The 20416-nt window shown below is 33.7% G+C and overlaps 2 protein-coding genes across 2 annotated transcripts; both read left to right on the top strand.

Annotated features, from left to right (window-relative positions):
• Positions 1 to 1507: 1507 nt before the first annotated feature.
• On the top strand, positions 1508 to 3042 carry LOC130986838 (uncharacterized). The gene is made up of 3 exons (XM_057910361.1): positions 1508 to 1645; positions 2565 to 2639; positions 2784 to 3042. The coding sequence occupies exons 1-3, from the start codon at positions 1583 to 1585 to the stop codon at positions 2967 to 2969; spliced, it is 324 nt and encodes a 107-aa protein (XP_057766344.1). The 5' UTR covers positions 1508 to 1582; the 3' UTR covers positions 2970 to 3042.
• An 11771-nt stretch (positions 3043 to 14813) lies between these two features.
• On the top strand, positions 14814 to 19665 carry LOC131026183 (proline-rich receptor-like protein kinase PERK15). The gene is made up of 8 exons (XM_057955955.1): positions 14814 to 15325; positions 15849 to 16277; positions 16407 to 16778; positions 17164 to 17379; positions 17822 to 18193; positions 18285 to 18528; positions 18628 to 18775; positions 18913 to 19665. The coding sequence occupies exons 1-8, from the start codon at positions 15283 to 15285 to the stop codon at positions 19285 to 19287; spliced, it is 2199 nt and encodes a 732-aa protein (XP_057811938.1). The 5' UTR covers positions 14814 to 15282; the 3' UTR covers positions 19288 to 19665.
• Positions 19666 to 20416: the final 751 nt, after the last annotated feature.

Here is a 20416-nt window from a genome sequence, read left to right on the forward strand (position 1 = left end):
CCTAATTCCCTAATCTACTCAAATACAGAGCAGAAGCCACGCGATGTAGGGACTTACCGGTGCCACAAGCGATGGCGGCAGACAATGCAGAGCGGTGGGGAAGGGGATGGTGGCACCAGATGTGCAACAGCGAGAGAGTTAGAGAGAGAAACGAGAGTGATAGGAAGTTAGGAACTTACTGGAGGTGGCAGACGGTGCAAGGCAGCGGCGGAGAAGGGGATGGCGGCGCCAACTGTGAAACGACGAGATAGAGAGAGAGACAGAGATAGAGATAATGCGAAAGTGATAGGAACTTACCAGAGGCGGTAGAGGTGGGGAACGAGATGGGGGCTGCGTCTGTGCGGAAAAAAAAATAGAGAGAGAAGCGAGAAAGATAGAGAGACAAGCAAGAGGACTTACCAGTGACCTTCGACGACGACACAATCGGAGAGGGGCGGTGGCAGCAACGTTGGGAAATAAGATAGGCGCGCGTCAGCTTTGGGAAAGATATAGATGTTTAGAGAGAGATAAGCGAGAAAGATAGAGAGAGAAGCGAGAAAGAGACTTACCGGCGATAGTATCGGTGGCGACACAATCAGAGAGGGGCAGCGGCAGAATGGGGAAGATGACACCAAAACAAATTAAAGCACAAACGGGAAAGGAGGAACATTCACCGGTGAGTTAATTTATTTCACCGATGGATCACCGGCATCAACATTCGTCGGTGATAAAATTTTTCTATAAATTTAAAATTAATTAAACATTGAAAATTGAAATTCACCAACGCCAACATGTCAATTGGTGAGGCGTCTGTCGATAACTGTTGGAAAAATTCTAAATTTGATCAATGCCAAAATTTAATGATGCGAACCCGATAATAACCAAAACACAGCTAAAGGATAAGAAAATTTCCAACTGAAAAGCAGTATGTTGAATCCTAAGTCTAAAAAGAAAAGACTTTGAGAAAGTCTACGAAGAAGTCCAAGGCTACTGAAATCTCAGTTGAAGATCAAATTGCAATAGACAATCAGCAGACAATCCAGTTGAAAGAGAACCATACTGATGAAGATATTCCAATCCAAAGGATCATCAAACGGGCAAGCTGATCAGGTTCATGCCAGGCCACTAGCATAAAGACTTTGCTGCATTGAAACGCAAACTGATAAAAGTATCAGTCTACTTAAATTGACCGATTGAAGAATATGAAGCTCGCACCCGCTCATACTCATGTTGCCACGTCAGTCCGCTAATAGTATGATTTCTTTTTAGCTTTCATTAATTGATCCCACGCCCTCTTTCTTAATTTTTTTTTCATTGACTTTAACATCAATGGTTATATCTTTGATGCATAAATCAATAATTTTTTTTGGCCTATTTTTAGAAATATTTAACTTTGAAATATTCTTCCCAAAACCTATGGGACGGGACGATGCCGATCGTATTTGCATGTGTTAGCTGATGCACATAGTCAGGCAAAGATGGATTACTGGAAAAAGTATGCATTCAAATCTATAAATTCATCTAAAAAACAAGACCCACATTTTATCTACTAATTATTTTGTTTTTACAATAATTAACCTGAAAAATCCCTGGAACAAGAAAAATGGCAAACCAAGGTCATCCCGGCAACACTTACAACGCTGAACAAGATACGAATCAGGCGCAGGTAACATTTAGCCCACGTTTGGTTGGGTGTTTTTAAAGGTTGGAAAGTGAATCAAGTAATTGAATCCATTACTTGTTGTTTGATTTGGATAATGAGATAAGCATTACCCTTACTTGAGGGTAACCCAATCACCCAATTTGTTACCCCTCAAAATAGAGGGGAAACAAAAGAAATGGAATCCCTTACTAATGATTCATTTCCATTGTTAAACCAAACACTCAATAAAAATAATGGTTATTGTTACCATTCCACTCCTTTATTTAATTCTATTCCATGTTCATTCCTCTACTTGAACCAAACGAGCACTTAGAAACTTTAGATAAATCAATAGAAAGTCCTTGGATTTATTCGACTGCAATACGAATTATAATTAAGCATATAGCCACTTCACTACAAATATTTTTATTTGGCCCCCGAACTTTTCATTTCTTTTTAAATTTCCCCAACTTAAGTACTCTTTCTTAATTCTTATGGGTTTGCCAATTAATTGAATTTATATACTATAATAGTGCATGGTTAATTATTCTGTTAAATAAAAGCAGAGAATTTGATAAATAAAAAAATAAAAATGGCGTTTCTATTTTTGAACATGGATCTGAAAATAATCAACAACTTCATCGAGGGTGAGAGAAGTTTTATTTTTTAATAAAATGATTTGGGTATATAAATGTTAGTACTCAGTATTCAAAGGCATTTTTTAAACTGAGGGAAGGGGATAGGTGGATGGGAATTTAACACTGCTATTCAGTATTAAAAGAAAATCAATTTATAAGTTTTCTAAAAATTTCTTGCGTTTCCAACTTTAGTTATCCCTTAACATTGAAAACACAAATCCCCCTCAAAAACAAAAAAGACCATAGAAAACACAAAACCTTAATGAAAATTTAATATAAAACACAATTTAAAAATCTTGTCGCAGATGCGGAGGCGGGATCTCGTTGACCAACCATCCGACATCCATAGCCAAGGCCAAGCCACCAAATTGCTTCAAGAGGTACATAAAATCTTGAGATAATTCATTTCCAATTTCATTTTTCACTTTTCCAGTGTATGTACAAAAAATTGAATTAAAGTTTTAAAATCTCTAATATTCGTGCTTCCTAATAAATGGACGACGACGATGGTTTGAATACTTAAGAGTGGTGCACAAGCTAAGGACGCGGCGCATACCGCCGTCAACATGGCCAAGGGAGCAGCGGTAGGGGCCGCTAACATGGCGCAGGGGGCGGCGGAGGTGGTTAAGAATACTCTAGGGATGAACACCAACACCACCGGTGGCTCAGCAGGCCTAAGAAACAACAGCCACCCTAGTACCAAGATGTAAATTCACTTCCGATCCGTTGATTCATATTATACTCGTTTTCATGCAAATTCGATTTTTTAGTTTATTTCTAGTACGTATTTGTGTGGTCATTTTGCTTTAATAATTGTGGAAAAAGGTTCTTTACTAAGTTACTAACCAGCAGCTAGGGGTGAGCAAAATCAGTCCAAAACCGACGGATCAGACCGAACCGATCGTTTTTTCGATCCGGGTCGGTTTTGGTCCATGTATTGGTCCGGCCCGGTCCTATTTTTTTGGACCGAAAATATTTCGATTCGGTCCCGGTCCCGGTCCCGGGAAGGTCAAAACCGACGAAAATCGGACCGAACCGAATATATATATTTTAAATATATATTTAATATTTTTATTAATATTATTAATATTTTTATTAATTTCTAATATTTTTATTAATATTTTTGTTAATATATTAATATTTTTATTAATTTCTAATATTTTTATTAATATTATTAATTTTTAATATTTTAAAAATGGTCGATTTTGGACCGAACCAGACCGAGAATAGATGGTGGTTTCGGTTCAGACCTAGGATTTCAGTTGGTCCAGTTCGGTCCAAAAATATTAAAAATTCGGGCCTCAGTTTCATCAGTTCGATCTGGTTCGGTCCGGTCCGGACCGACTGCTCACCCCTACTAGCAGCCATCTTGACAACACTTTTTATTTTGTCATTTTCTTTTGGGACGATCGGAGAAATTGTAGTCTATAGATATGTGAGTATCCATAGTGGGGGGGATCGGAAGCCGGTCTCGGCCGAGTGGTGCGCTCCCGGTGTGCTTCTCTACTCCGAGTGCGGAAGCCAATTTGGTTGGGCGCGTGCTTTGCACCGCCCAATCACCTAATTTTTTGGGAAATAATAATAATAATAATAATAATAATAATAATAATAATAATAATAATAATAATAATAATAATAATAATAATAATAATAATAAAATAATAATAATAATAATAATAATAATAATAATAATAATAATAATAATAATAATAATAATAACAATGACAGATTATAGCAAAAAAATACACGAATTTTGGAAAAAGTAGCAATTTTCACATGAACTTTTAACTACGCCGAAAAATACATGAATTTATATTTTTGTTGCAATTTTCACCTGAGTTTGACTTTCAGCGAAATTAGAGCTTAGTTGGTAGTCAAAAATTCACCTAATGTTGGTCTAACTTCGGATGAGGAGTATTTAGAAGCTCGGAGGTCTAAGAAGGCAAAAATTAATATATTTGACTTAATTTCGACTATCAATTAAGCTTTAATTTCGTTGAAAGTCAAACTTAGGTGAAAATTGCAACAAAAATATAAATTTATGCATTTTTTTGACTTAATTGAAAGTTCAGGTGAAAATTGCAACTTTTTCAAAGTTTGTGCATTTTTTAAAGAGCAAAGGTGTAGATTGGTCCCTGAACTCGACCCCCCTAGAGCGTTTAGCCCCCCATACTCGGTCAAGGCGTGTTGACCTCCCTGAACTCCTGAGAAAAAGGTGCATTTTACCCCTCGCGTTTAACGGCGGTTTAACGTAGTTAAACGATTTTTTTTTATTTTCTGGTCATCTTCTCCGGTTGCATTCCTTCAATTTTTCGGCAACATTCATCAGTCGAAAGGGGAAATCTTGCCGGCGCCACTTTTCCTCCAACGAGCACTCCATCCCAATTAAATGCGCGGTGTAATCGGAGCAGATCTGCAGCGGCGACGGCACTCTTCAGTGTTTTTTTGGCCAAGCTGTAAAAACTGATGCAATAAAAGTGGAGACAGTAAACACCACCTTATGCCTCTCAAATAAATCCTGAAATAGCAAAACCAAAACAAACCCCCCCAAAATCAAACATCAATAGAAAAAACACTAATAAAGTAATCCAACAATTTTCACTCCATACATAAAAAGCCAAATCTTTATGGAAGAATAAGTGTCATGAGCAGTAGAGAAAGAATCCATAGCTTTTCTCCTCAGCTGAGATGCTGCAATAGAGTTCATAATCGAGGAGCCCGACGCCCTCAATCGTGGTATACTTCTATACATTTCTCCTCTCATTCTGAAAACTTCATTTTCCTCTCGATTTTTGTTAATGATGAATTTCTAGGTTTCAATTTCGAATCGATTTTCAAAGCGAAAGGGTTTTCATAAGAATTTGTGATGGCAAAGGGCAGAGAATTAAGGTGCCAAAATTCGCATCGAAATGCTAGAAAATTCGAACGCCGCTGTCGATGCAGATCTGCTCCGGTTACGCCATGTTTGTTGCAGATCTGCTCCGGTTACACTAGAAAAACTGGAAGAAACGGAATTTATCGGCCGTTTGGTTCGTGGGTTTAGTTGCACCTTTTTCTCGGGAGTTCAGGGAGGTCAACACGCCTTGACCGAGTATGGGGGATAAACACTCTAGGGGGGTCGAGTTCAGGGATCAATCTGCACCTTTGCCCTTTTTTAAATTTAAACGGTCATATATCCAGATGTTTAAAATTAATTGTAAACAACATTAAAATTAAATATAAAATGAAATACAAAATTTAAGAGTTAAGGAGCAGGCTCTCCCACTATGGAGGGTGGGCTCTTAAATAGTGGAGATTACTTTTAAGAGCCCATCCTGACTTTCCACTACGGATGCTCTAACCCAACCCATGATCGACACCAATCCTAGTTTTAAACTAGTGTGATGAAAGAAAGAAAAAATAAAAGTGGGATATGAATGTAGTTTTGAATAGGTAGAACCAATTCACAATACAAGATATTTTGGCGATGGTTAATTGTCTAAAAATACAGGAACTATATTTAAATTTTGTTTTTAATCAAATTTATTTTTTGATAAAAAAAATACATAAATGTTATTTTTTTGGAAACTTGACATGAGTCTAAAGTTCGTTGGTTAATATTTTGATTGTCTAGGCTTCAATGGGCAATCCGAAGGTATCGTTAGAAAGTTGTTGATGTTATCTTTTTAATGATACTTATATTGTTGGGTTTTGATAACCAAAAGTGGGCGAAAAATGACATGAAAGTTAATGTCATGAAACTCTATATTTTTTCTTTTCTCTGACCACTTTCTATGACCAAAACCCAACAATATAGGTATCATTACATAGCTATTGTTAAGAGGTTTCCAACAATAACTTCGAATTGTTCATCAGACTACAGACAATCAAGTTATTGGCCAATAAACTTTTTGACTCAAGCTAAATTCCAACAACATAAAAGTTTATGTATTCTTTAACCTAAAAAAATATATCTTGTTAAAAATTAAAATTTGGGTATAATTTATGTATTTAAAAGAAATTAACCTTTTTGGTAATGCTTTTATAGAATACTAGTATGCAACCCGTTGAAACTCAACATGCAATCATTTTACGTCGTTGATTTAAAATCACTTTATATATATATTGTTTTGTTGGGAACTTAATGAAATATCCTAGCCCTAGTTTTGATGATACCAAAATCCTTAAGTATTCTTTGTAATAGACTAGAACTTTTCGAACTCAAGTGTTGGAGTCCTTTTCTAGTTTAGCTTGTGTTATGAAGACTGAAGACTGAAGACCGGAGGAATGAAGAATAAAGAACGAAGGACTGAAGACTAAAGAGCTCGACTGATATTGCGAATAAAGGCTGAGTCAAACATTGATCTTTGACTGATCGAGTTTCTCAACTGAAGGATCAGTTACGAACTGATTCATTAATGCAGGCCACGTGGATTCAGCGGACTTATACTAAAGTCAAGTATCAGTTAAACATTCTTCCTCGAACTGAACCTCCAAAGTTAAAAGGAAGTCACGCACTTCCAAAGTATAGCTGCATTAAATGCAGAGATTTCAAGGATCGTCCTTTCTCTGCAGAGCATTCTTTTTTGGTGACTACCTTTTCAGAGATATCCTATCTCCTGCTCCTTAGTAGTCGTTGTCACCAAAGAAAGAACCTCGAAGATTGAAGCCTCAGCAAAATTCGAATTACTCTCCAACAGATGAATTCTTGAAGACCATCTCCGCCTACGGATCTATTCAAGATCTCTCCTATAAATAGAGCTCAAGGATCACTTCAATCTTCACCGATTCAAATACATAAGCTGAAAAGCTGCCGAATTCGTTACTCAGCAAATCAAAGCCTTCCAAAGTTTGAATCGAAGAAGATAATCACAAAGCCAAAATCAGTCCACTACTGATTACATATATTCTCTTAGAACCTTAGGCATATATTGTTTATCTAAAGCCTAAGTTACTGATTATAGAGAGCTCGTTCTCTGTGATTTAGTTGGTAGTTTTCGAACCTCCTTTCAATTGAGCGAAAAGAGTGTTTGAAGTTGTGCGGAGTTCAGACCAGTGTTCTGACTCCAGAGAAATCTTAGTGCCCAGTGTGTGCTAAGTGTGTTTGAGAAATCCAACCCAGTGTGTTGGTACTGAAATGTGTGGTTTCAGTTCAAGGTTTGTTGTGCTTCCGTAAGCACAAGCCCAGAGTACTTGTCAGTGTGATCAACTGACCGTAGATGTAGGAATTGGATTCTGAACCACGTAAAAATCCCTTTGTCGTTTATCGCTTTCAGTATTTACTTTCTTATCTGTGCAAAATCCTTTTGCTAACTAAAACTGACTAACTGCAAAGTGAGACTAAGATCTTGACAACGAGCTTAATCACAAACAGCTTTTTCGAAAGAAAAGTTTTTCGCTGCCAAGTGTTATTTGTCTGACTGATTTATCTTATGATATTCAGGAGGATTCTTAACACTTCTCTGTTATACAAACTAGATTGAAGCCTTACGCATATCAGTTAAAGTCTTGGACTTAACTGGTATCTCTTTACTAAAGAGAGATTCAGTATTAGTTTTCAACCAAAGTCTTTCTTAACTCTTACACTGTTAAAAGGTTGAGTTGGTTTGTTGTTTTCGAAAAATAGCCTATAGATGCATTTCCTCCCCCCCCATACACCTATTCCAGACCTTCCGGGACCTAATATGTTTTTATGGACATAGCATATGAAATAATCTTTATATAAAATAATTTTTAATAATTTAATTGAATCAAATTAAATTGGTTGTATATTTTAAAAAATATTAATCTCAACCACTTTCACCCATTAAATGTTAATTTTTAATTGGAATAATAGAACTATTTGTTTATATAAGGTTTCATTTGATGAAGTTTTATAAAAGGTTTATATGAGATTGGAGATTTTAGAAAAAATAAGAATAAAAAAATATGCAAATTTGACATAGAATATGATGGATGATTATGTGCCTAATTTGTTAATAATTGTATATAGACAAGATTTATTAATTTTTATACAATTTTTTAAAATTGATGGATAAGATGTAATTTAAGACTATATCTGCGATCTGAGCATCATCACATCCGAACCTTATAATATCTTATTCTAGGATTTTAAATTGCACGAACTTGCAGCTTAATTTCTGAACGTCTTTTTCTATTCTAACACTGAGCTTAAACTGAAAGTGTGAGGGGTATAGAAGGTGGATTTCCAACACACTGTTACAATAAGAACAATGGGAATAGAGTGTGCTCGAGTTCTAGGCTTATAATACAAAGTTTGGATACCTAGAACTAAGAGAATGTATGTACTTACAATTTGGAATAACTAAGCTTGTAGTTACAGAGCTGAGTTTGTTTACTAAGCTTTTAGTTCCAGAGTTGAGTTTGTTTACACTTGATTATTCATTTCTTCGGAAATACATTGTATTCTTGAGGATGAAAGTTTGAACACTTGATCACTTGTAAATTCAAATTAGTTAACTATTTGTTAGAGTTATATGACTATTTTGTTAGAGTTATTTACTCGAAAGACTACATCTAACTTATGAACGTTGAACTTCTAAACATCATCTTAGTGATATCCACGGGTCGGGAACCGTCGGTTCCGGGCATGAACCAACGGTTCACGATTCACTGAGAAGGTGACCGTAACCGACCCGTGAAGAGGTAGAGAAGGATCGGTTTCGGGCCTTGAACCGGAAGTTTCGGGTCAGACCTGAAACAGTCGGTTCAAGGGCCAAACTGCCGATTTTTTACTTTTTTATTTGTAATGTAATGTGCATATTTTTCTTATGAAATTACATTATTTAATTCATTACATGTAATGAAATTATTGAATAAAGTCAATATAAAATACAATGAATTATAAACGAAATAAAATTATAACACATTTACCACCAAAATATAATAAAATTCGTATTTTTATTGAATTCAAAGTAAAAAAAATTATAATTTACATGTACAAATAAATTACAATCTGCAAATTACAAAATTGAACAAGGAAACTGAACTTATTAAACAATTTTACTAGTACTATACTAATAACTAATTTAAAATTTGAATTTGAAAAAATAAAAATAAAAAATCGAAAGGTTTTGGGCAGTTAACCAACGGTTTCTTGCCCGATGGTTCAGTCTGGTGGTTAACCACCGATTTTCGAACCCAATGATTTTATCCTCTTAACTTAAATATGTAATAATAATATTAGTCGTCATCACATATTTATTAAATAAGGTTGTATTAAAAAAGAGAAAAAAGAAAAAGAAAGTGTAAAAAAACCCTTAAAAACACAGAGAAGCATACTAAGGATTGAGCATCGTTAAAACCTTTTTAAGGAAAGCCCAATAACCCTTAAAAAGGAAAAAAGATGCTCGTCTAAAAACAAAGTCGCAGAAGGACATAAAAAGCAAACCAAACTAAGAAAACCAACATGTATCATCATCACATATATAATAGGGAAATAGAATAGTCCTCAGTCGCATCACCATATTTTTATATTTTTATTATCTTAATTTTTCAAGCATTTTCGTATTTATTCATTTTTATGTATCTAAATTATCTCATCCCATATTGATTTGTTTGTGAGATTTCACAAAATGAAAGCGTATACAAAAATATATTCTTAATTTACTCTCCCAACCGAAAGTCCACATTTAATTGGTGGAGTGATTAAGATTAATACAATTTGAATTCCACTCTCAATTTACCATGATCAAATTTATTTGGTTAAAATAAAGAATTTAGTTAATTTAATTTTAAAAATATATAGTTTTAACTAAATAAGTTATTTAATAAATTTGATTTGACCATAGAATTAGATACTCATTTTTCTCAAGCTTAGACTAGATGATGCTCAGAACTTAGTTATGATCTTTCAAGCTCCAAACGAGATAATGGTCACATGTCAATTCTGCTATTTTTCAAGTTTCAAATAAAATGATGCTAAAAAATCAGTTATGGTCTTTCAAGTTTATAGGAGATGATGTTTGTTAGTCAGTTATGATCTTACTAGTTTAAGATGATATAATACTCACAAGTAAATTATCATTTTTCAATTTTCAAACGAGATTATGTTTAAGAGTCAGTTTTGATTTTTTAATCTCCAAATAGTGATGAATAGAAGTTAGATATAATATTTCAAACTTTAGACGATATGATGATCAGAAGTCTTACATTCAAAAGTCAGATGTTATCTTTCGAGCTCCAGATGATGATCTGGTCTTACAAGGTTCAAATGAGATGACGCCCAAATGAAAAATGTGACCTTAAATTAATTCTTAATGTAAAAAAGTTGTACAATGTTAATATATCTTGTCTATATACGATTAAAAACAAATGTGACACATCAATCCCTCCACCATATCCTCCATCAAATTTACGTATTTTTTTTCCTAAAATTTTCAATCTCATGTCGACATTTATAAACACTCATAAGATGAAGATTTATATAAAATAATACTTCTATTATCACACCAAAAATTAACATTTAATTGGCGAAAGTACTTCTATGACATCAAATTAAATTAATTAAAGAAATAATTTATGCGCAAATAATTTCATTACATAAAAATAATATAAAATAATTTAAATCATGACATAAGTTAATTCTCATCGAATTTTAATGGGTTACACAATTAGTTTAAAGGTGAGAGAATTAACATAAACATATCGCATAAGGGCTTAAACTGCCCTTGCAAGTAGTATTCTATTAATCTACATCATTACTCCCTCCGTCCCAGCTAAGATGATACATTTCTTTTTGGTACGGGATTTAAGGAGTTGTAGATTAGTGTTTTAAGTGTGTAGTATAGAAGTGATAAAGTAGGAAAGAGAAGGTAATAAAGTGATAAAGTAGGAGAGATAATGTAATAAAGTGATAAAGTAGGAGATAGAATGTAATAAATGAGTGATTAATTAGTTGTAATTGTGCAATTAAAATTCCTTATTTTTTCCATATTTAGAAATGTAGCATCTTCGTTGGGACAGAGAGAGTATTATATAATATTCCCCTTGTTTCGTAAGAGTGTGCACTTTTTGTCATTTTGGGACGTCTCATAAAAGGTGTGCACTTTCTTTTTTTTGGACATTTCTTCCACTAATAAACATAGGCACATTCTTCCACTAATAGCACACTCATATAATACTTATTAAAATTCGTGCCACCAACAATAATGCACACTCTTATGGGACATAGAGAGTATGATTTCAGATTTCTCTTCTTTTCTTAATTCATGGTCCTATGTGGATTAATGAAAAAAAATTATTTTATTTTGTTGCAATCGTACATCTGTTTGCAAAAATTTAACATGGAAATCTCTCTCAATATAAAAATCTCAAACTAAACATAATTTTTTTTCAAAGTTATTTCATTTATTTTATTATAAACACAACTAAAGTAATTACTCGTTGAATTTCGACAGGTTACGCCCTAATTTATACTCCATTCGTCCACCAATTGTTGATCCATTTTATTATTTTAGTGTGTCCATATTCTTGATCTATTCTATTTTTAGTAAGTTGTTTTATTTAGAATAAAGTGAAACCCTTATTTTACTCATAATATATTCTCTTAATTTTTTGAAATTCGTGTTATTATGAAATGGGTCAAAAAATGGACGGAGTAATATTCATAATTTTAGTGAATCCCTTTACACAAGAAGCCCTCCTAAAAGAAAGTTACTTAAAAACTGTGATAACCTGTATATTTTACCATATTATATACGTTTGATAAAAAAAGATTTAGAAAAGAATAGAAAGACGGAACAAAAAGAGGTGGTCTTGAGTATATTTGGGTGTACCGTACACCTAGGTTGACCCGTACCCAAATTCTGACCCGCATCCCGACTCAAATTGTGTAAATGATACTATTTGTAATTGACACTATTCTGTTATACAAATGACACTGCGTATAAATGACACTATAACATTATAAATGATACTATGTATAATTGACATTATTCAGAAATATAAATGACAATTTCTGTAATTGACATTACAAGATTGTAAATGACATTATAATATTGAAAATGACACTATAACATTTTAAAATGTTACAGTGTCATTTGTATAACTGAATAATGTCATTTACATGATTTGAATCAAAATGTGGATTTGAATTAACATGTAGGTCAAAATTTGGGTATAGGTCAATCCGAGTGTACGATACATCCGATGTACAGGAGATTTTGTGAAAAAAAGAAATACTATTAATAACTACTCTCTCCGTCCACGAAATAAACTCCTACTTGCCCTTAAATATTTGTCCACGAAATAAACTCCTACTCTGCTTTTTGGACAATTATACCCTCCCTTGCTTTTAAATTTACTACACTTTTATCTATTGGACCCACTTTATTCCACCATTACTTATGTAATTAGTCTCCCCTAAACTAATTATTATTATTATTATTATTATTATTATTATTATTATTATTATTATTATTATTATTATTATTATTATTATTATTATTATTATTATTATTATTATTATTATTATTATTCTTGTTGTTGTTGTTATTATTATTATTATTATTATTATTATTATTATTATTATTATTATTGTTATTATTATTATTATTATTATTATTATTATTATTATTCTTGTTATTATTATTATTATTAATATTATTATTATTATTATTATTATTATTATTATTATCTTTATTATTGTTGTTGTTATTATTATTATTATTATTATTAGTATTATTATTATTATTATTATTCTTGTTGTTATTATTATTATTATTAACCTTATTATTTTTATTGTTATTGTTGTTGTTATTATTAGTCTTATTCTTATTATTATTGTTGTTGTTGTTATTATTATTTTTATTATTGTTGTTATTATTGTTATTATTGTTGTTATTGTTATTATTATTATTATTATTATTATTATTATTATTATTATTATTATTATTATTATTATTATTATTATTATTATTATTATTATTATTATTATTATCCTTATTGTTATTATTATTATTATTATTATTATTATTATTATTATCCTTCTTCTTCTTATTATTATTATTATTATTATTATTATTATTATTATTATTATCCTTATTATTATTATTATTATTATCTTTATTATCTTTATTATTCTTATTATTATTCTTGTTATTATTATTATTATTATTATTATTCTTGTTGTTGTTATTATTATTATTATTATCGTTATTATTATTATTATTATTAATGTTATTATTATTATTATTATTATTATTACTATTGTTATTATTATTATTGTTATTATTCTTATTATTATTATTCTTATTATTATTATTATTATCCTTATTATTATTATCCTTATTATTATTATTATTATTATTATTATTATCCTTATTATTATTATTATTGTTATTATTATTATTGTTATTATTATTATTGTTATTATTATTATTATTATTATCCTTATTATTTTTATGGTTATTGTTGTTATTATTATTATTATTATTATTATTATTATTATTATCAAATTGCTAGTTAAAGATTAGTAAAAGTAATAACAATACATAAACACTACCCTTTTAGTCTTTTACACCACATTTACACCATCTTTTTCAGCTTTCTTAGTCTCCGTGCCGAACCCCAACTGAGAGTTTATTTCGTGGACGGAGGGAGTAGATAAAAGCAAAAAAGATGACACTAAGATAAGTCATACTCCCTCCGTCCCCAAAATAAATTCCTCTTTGGAGACGGCACGGGTTTTAAGAAAAATGGTAAAGTGTATTGATAGTGGAAAAAAATATGTTATAATTAGTATTGAGAGTGATGAAAAGGTGAAAAAGTGTTATAATTAGTATTGGGAGTGGTGAAAAAGTGAAAAGTAAGAATAAATAAAGTATTATTAGTGGTGGGGTAGTTGTCCAAAAATAGAAAGAAAGAAAGAGAAACTTATTTGGGGGACGTCCCAAAATGAAAAAAGATGAACTTATTTTAGGGACGGAGGGAGTACTTTACTTTCACGTAACTCTCCTATGTTCACCTTTTACAATGTACACATCCTTTCATGAAATTGCACACAATTCAGTATTTCACTTTCATACCTTTGACCAATTTTTGACCTGCACATTAGTCCATACGAAAATTAATTTATTATTTTATATATTATTCTTATACACTTGTTTGAACTTATAACTAAAGAAAGTTTTATATATGATCATTTTACATTTTAATATTTATAAAATATAAAATCAATTAAAATCAGATTCAACTACAATTAACTTTTAGTAAAATTACTAATATAAAATGTCACTAAATATATACTCAAGTTTTGACCTATCTTATAAATTTTAAGCGATAAAATAATTACACATAAGCTTTTATGCTACCGTAAAACTCAGAAAAAAAGTTAATGATACAGTATAAAAATGAGAGCTAAACATTTAGACGAGAACATTAGATTTAAAATAATGAGTAGATAATGTATAGAATGAGTAGGAATCAGATGGCATCAAATATTTATTTATAAACCCTTTTTAACGGCTCGGTCGGAATTAGGGGGCCACGGTTACCAACGGTGGGCCGCAGCAGCAAGCAATCCATCTGACGTGACTGACGTTCACTATTGGACGAAGACAATTTTCCGTCAAAGGCGCACGTTAGATGAATATAATAATATACCACTACCATACTACTCGTATCGGAGCTCCATTTTACCGTGCGCTCATCCTCAACAGATTTTTTTAGTTCTGATATCTGAGTGAAGCGGACGAAAGATACACGCGCGCCACAATCATTACATGTACATATACACAAATCATTCTCCGATTTTCTCTCTCTACAATTCCCTTACACACCTCTCTCTCTCTGCCTTTTCCTTTTCTCGGTTTCGTGTGTTTGGAGGTGAGAGATGGGGAGCTCGCTGAGTTACGAGTTCGGACTGAGTGTGTGGCGAGCTTCCCGGCTGCTCGATGTTCACTCGGTGGTCGGAGGCTGCGGATTTTGCTCGTAGCTTTGGGGTTTGACTCTGGGTGAAACCTAGCCGTTGGATTGGTTTTGTGACGAGATTCGTAGATCTGAGCCGTTCGGATTTTGTCGGTGATGTTGCAGTTCCATAATTTGCGCTTTTTCGTCCGGGGCAGCGGTGAGTATCTAGTGTGAGGGTGTAAGAAATGCTATGTTTTCTGCTGTTTTAGGGAATTCTTACGCATTTTTTACGGATTTATTGTTTTTTTTTTTTTCCTTTTCCTATTGATGGCATGCCATTCCCCCCTCGTAAATGTAAATAGAATAGGGGAGTCACAAGAAGCAAAATTTTGTGTATTTTTGGAGGCGTGTGTTGGATTTTATGTTATTTACTTATATTGGACTAATCACTATTTCAATTGATTTAATGCGTGCTGCTGGTATAGTATGTATAGCAGTGATTCTTTTCTTTTGAGGGAAAAGAGTTATTCTAGTGCATGTCTAGAATGTATGAGTCGCTGTTGTAAGCGAAAGAGGGATTTGTGGCTTAAGCTTTGATTTCCTATTTGTCATGCTATTCTGATTCAGACAGTGCTGTTATATTCTTTGAAATGGTATCTTGACACCAAATCTGTGGAATTGAATACGTTGTTGCAGAAAATCTTATGGTTGTGTGCTTCTATTTGTAATGTGAATTACAGGGTTGCTATTGGAGGCTCGTTGGTGCCTCTTAAAACAGTTGCTTCTGTTGTGTTCTTTATTATCCTTCACTGATGCTAATCTACGTAACAAGATATTGAAAAGAGAAGCTCTATCACCAACTACCACAATTTTTGATGCCCCTGCCATGACAGAACTGTCTCTACCTTCCAATCTGCCTTCGTTCCACAAACATCACCATAATCATCTCAGCCCTCATGGTGCACCTGCTCAACCTCCTAATTTTGGTCATTTTGAGATTTCTACTCCTCCTTCTAGCTCCGGTTTGTCCAGACCTTCAATGCAGAAGAGTGGATCAGTGCCTCCGAGCAATCCACCTCCACATGTTTCAGAGATTGCGCCACCTCAACCTGAACCTAACACCATGCCTACTGGTTTAGCTCAGCCGCCATTATCTCCCAGCTTCTCTAGTAAGATTCATATCCTCTTGAATCTATTTTCTAGCCAACAGTAATATGATTATGAAATAATTTTTACAAACCCCTCCTCGCTTGTTTAGTTTTGTTGTTTCTGATGAGGTGGTTGTTTCCTTTTGGAAGGTTGTTGTGGACCAGACATGGTACTCAAACGTGAGAGCCAGGGCTGCCATTGCGTGTATCCAATAAAGCTGGAAATTCTCCTTTTGAACGTCTCATCCAATCCGAACTGGAAGCTTTTTCTAGAGCAGTTTGCTTCACAGCTTGGTCTAAGAGTGTCACAGATTGAGCTCATTAACTTTTATATTGTTGGAATATCTGGTCTGAATATATCAATGGACATTACCCCACATACGGGTATGAGTTTTTCTTCCATTGAAGCTGCAGGAATAAACTCTTCATTGTCAACGCACAGGGTCCGTCTGGATCCTGCATTAGTGGGTGACTACAAGCTTCTCAACATAACCTGGTTCAAACCGCCCTTACTGCCTCAAGGTAATCTTCATTTGTCCAGGTGCAAGTTAAAGATCTATATCAACAATGTCATTTTTGGTTGAGAATCTCATACATGGTGAATAGCAAAGACTTATGTTGTGGCTTTCCACTTTTTCGCTGGAAGTTCTTTTAACTAGCACTCAGCCATACTATAACCCCCAACCCCACCCCACCTTTATGTTTTTTAGGCAAGTTGAAATTATTCAAAATATTAGCATTAAATTTATTGGTTATAGTTGTCACAGTGTCATTGTTACTAATGTACTTTTACCATTTTTCTGATAAATAGGTAGTAATTGATCCCAAGTTGTTTTGGTAAACTGGTATCATCTTCCTGGATATGCCTATATTGAAACTGATGTAACCCATTTTGTCTTTTATACAGCTCCAATTTCCGATACAGCGCCATCAGAAGCGCCGCCCAATCTTCCATCAAGTCCTTCTGCACTGGCCCCTTCAAAGAAAGTTAAACATCCAAGTTTGATTCTTGTCATTGGACTTGGAGCTGTGATCCTGATAATTGCTGTCATCACTGTGGTTATGCTTTGTTTCTGTGTATCTCGCCAAGAGAAGCATATTATTGAACCTATCAAAGAAACTGGTATGTAGAGAGTTGCATTGAATTGTGTTTTTATCTGCAGTTTTAGTTCCTTCTATATTATTGATAGATTGTTTAGTGTGAATAGTGTTGTCTCTTAAATGGCAGAATTGGCCTGCCCTCTGATATAAACCACAGTTTGCCAATTCCATTCTGATGCTATGTTAGTTAAGGTGTGCTTGGCTGCGTTCCAAGGGAAAAGCACCCTCATCATCTTCCTTTCTTTTTCTGTTTTTTTTTTTTTTTTTTTTTTTTTTTTAATATATATATATATATATATATATATATATATATATATATATATATATATATATATATTTGCTGATCAATACTCCCATCTCTTCCCTCTTTAGTTTAACTTTTTGACTTTTGGTACTTTGCTATCACACATATCTTGGGTTCACTTCTCATTATGGATTTTATGTGCTTATTCCCTTTGAAATAGCAAAACAAAGGAGTTTGGGAACAGTTCCAGCAATGGGATCGATTCACCATCCAACCAGCACACGGTTTCTCACCTATGAAGAACTGAAAGAGGCTACGAATAACTTTGAGACAACTAGTATTCTTGGCGAGGGTGGCTTTGGGAGAGTATTCAAGGGTGTATTAAGTGATGGAACTGCCGTTGCCATAAAGAGACTAAGCAGTGGTGGACAACAAGGGGATAAAGAGTTCTTAGTTGAGGTTGAGATGCTCAGTAGGCTGCATCACCGTAACTTGGTGAAACTTGTCGGATACTACAGCAATCGTGACTCCTCGCAGAACCTACTTTGTTACGAGCTTGTTCCAAATGGAAGTTTGGAGGCTTGGCTCCATGGTATAGTCAATGAATATAGATATTTCTTCCAAGTTATTACTTACACTTACAGTGAATGATAAGCATGTAATCTTTGGGTGGTTCTGTTCAGGGCCATTGGGACTAAACTGCCCTCTTGATTGGGACACAAGAATGAAAATTGCTCTTGATGCTGCACGAGGACTTGCTTACTTGCATGAGGACTCGCAACCTTGTGTCATTCACAGAGATTTTAAGGCATCGAATATATTGCTTGAGAACAACTTTCTTGCCAAAGTTTCAGATTTTGGCCTCGCAAAACAGGCCCCTGAAGGCAGGACAAACTACCTCTCCACCCGTGTTATGGGAACTTTTGGGTTAGTCGTCCCTTCTTAGGGTCATACAATAACATTTGCTCTCTGGGGCTCGATGTTCTCATTCTTTAACACTTGGGGACTTTTTCCAACAATTTACAGGTATGTCGCCCCCGAGTATGCTATGACCGGGCACCTGCTGGTGAAGAGTGATGTTTACAGTTATGGTGTGGTTCTTCTTGAGTTGTTGACAGGAAGAAAACCTGTAGATATGTCGCAGCCTTCAGGCCAGGAGAACCTTGTCACCTGGGTTAGTTAAATAAATCCAGTCTCACTCTATGTAAATTTCCCTGTTTTAGTGATTTGTTTCACGGAGACACCATTATTTTCGATGAGGCTCAACCCTTGATCTTTAGATAGTAAGCAGTTTATGTTGTTCTTTTGCAGGCTAGGCCAATACTAAGAGAGAAGGATCGATTGGAAGAACTTGCTGATCCAAGACTTGATGGCAAGTATCCAAAGGAAGATTTTTTCCGAGTGTGCACCATTGCTGCAGCGTGTGTGGCCCCAGATGCTAGCCAACGACCTTCTATGGGGGAAGTGGTGCAATCTCTCAAAATGGTGCAACGTGTTGCAGAGTATCAAGATTCTGCAGTGGCCTCCAACACTGCACCCAATCTTAGGCAGTCATCTACAACCTTTGAGTCGGATGGAACGTCATCAATTTTTTCTTCTGGTCCTTATTCCGGCTTTAGTGCCTTGGATACTGATAACATCAACAAAACAGCTGTATTTTCCGAAGATCTTCAGGAAGGACGATGATCCCATCTTTCCTTTTTCTTTCTTTTTGGTCAAGTGTTTATTCTAATGTCACCGGAGCTTCTTGATCAACAATGCGGGGCTTGGGAGGGTTGATAAAAGTTCTGTTGGCTTTGTCTTGGTTGGCATGGGGATTTCTAAGTAATTGTGCTCTTGGTTTTGTCCATCCCATGTAGAGAAAGGCTTGGGATTCAGATTCCCCAGTGTAGTGAGTGCTTATTCTCTGCATGTTGAGATGAGACATTGTATATATATATATTGATTTGACTTTGTCTAAGGTTTAGCTATGCTGTTGATTGACTAGCATCATTTGATGTCTTTCTTTCTTCATTCAAATTGGCGTAGCTCGACTTATTATCCTATTTATTCGGATTTCAGCAAGGTTTTCCTTTGTTTATTTATATGAATTGCTTGCACCTTGATTATAGTTATTTCTTCGAGAATTGGGGTGTGACAGAATGGTATCAAAGATAAATTTTCTTTATGTCTTTGATAATTATTAGCTTTTGATGTCAAGTCTAGAATAATATCTCTAGACTTGTAAGAATGACAGTAACTCTCATACACTAATACCATTCAAGCATTGTTGAATGAAAATTGAAATATAAAGCTTAGATAACAGTACTTACATAACAGAGTCTCGTAAAACCGTTATGTATATTCAAAAGTGTGCTCATACATAACGGTTTTTGACCAAAACTGTTATGTATGAACCGTTATCTCTATTTTGATTTTTAGTAGTGAGTCTTCAAGACCTCGGTCTTTGATCTAGCTACTAGAAGGACTAAAACATATAAGTTCAGAAAGATAACCTCTAGCTAGAGTGTGTCTTCTAACAGTTTTGGTATCATCAAAACACAAGGATTGGATATATCTTTCATTTCCCAATAGAAACTCATCTAAAATAATACACATCATTGTTCAATATCATAAAATTAAACTTAATAAATTGCCCAATTCTATTTATGAAAACAAATAATGTCTTTTTTGCCAAATTAATTTGGATGTTGCATAGGAATTTTATTTTAAAATTTGTATTTAAACAAAATGACCGCATAAATATGATTTTATCCATTCAAAAAAATATACACTATATGCAAATAAATACTAGTTTTGTACATCTTTGAATATT

This window comes from Salvia miltiorrhiza, chromosome 5 (genome assembly GCF_028751815.1).
Source record: "Salvia miltiorrhiza cultivar Shanhuang (shh) chromosome 5, IMPLAD_Smil_shh, whole genome shotgun sequence".
NCBI classification, from domain to species: domain Eukaryota; kingdom Viridiplantae; phylum Streptophyta; class Magnoliopsida; order Lamiales; family Lamiaceae; genus Salvia; species Salvia miltiorrhiza.

Coding starts and splice junctions, on each gene's coding strand:
- LOC130986838 (XM_057910361.1), top strand. CDS start 1,583: ATGGCAAACCAAGGTCATCCCGGCAACACTTACAACGCTGAACAAGAT. Junction 1,646..2,564: donor AAGATACGAATCAGGCGCAG/GTAACATTTAGC, acceptor ATCTTGTCGCAG/ATGCGGAGGCGGGATCTCGT. Junction 2,640..2,783: donor CCACCAAATTGCTTCAAGAG/GTACATAAAATC, acceptor TGAATACTTAAG/AGTGGTGCACAAGCTAAGGA.
- LOC131026183 (XM_057955955.1), top strand. CDS start 15,283: ATGTTGCAGTTCCATAATTTGCGCTTTTTCGTCCGGGGCAGCG. Junction 15,326..15,848: donor CTTTTTCGTCCGGGGCAGCG/GTGAGTATCTAG, acceptor TGTGAATTACAG/GGTTGCTATTGGAGGCTCGT. Junction 18,776..18,912: donor AGGAGAACCTTGTCACCTGG/GTTAGTTAAATA, acceptor GTTCTTTTGCAG/GCTAGGCCAATACTAAGAGA.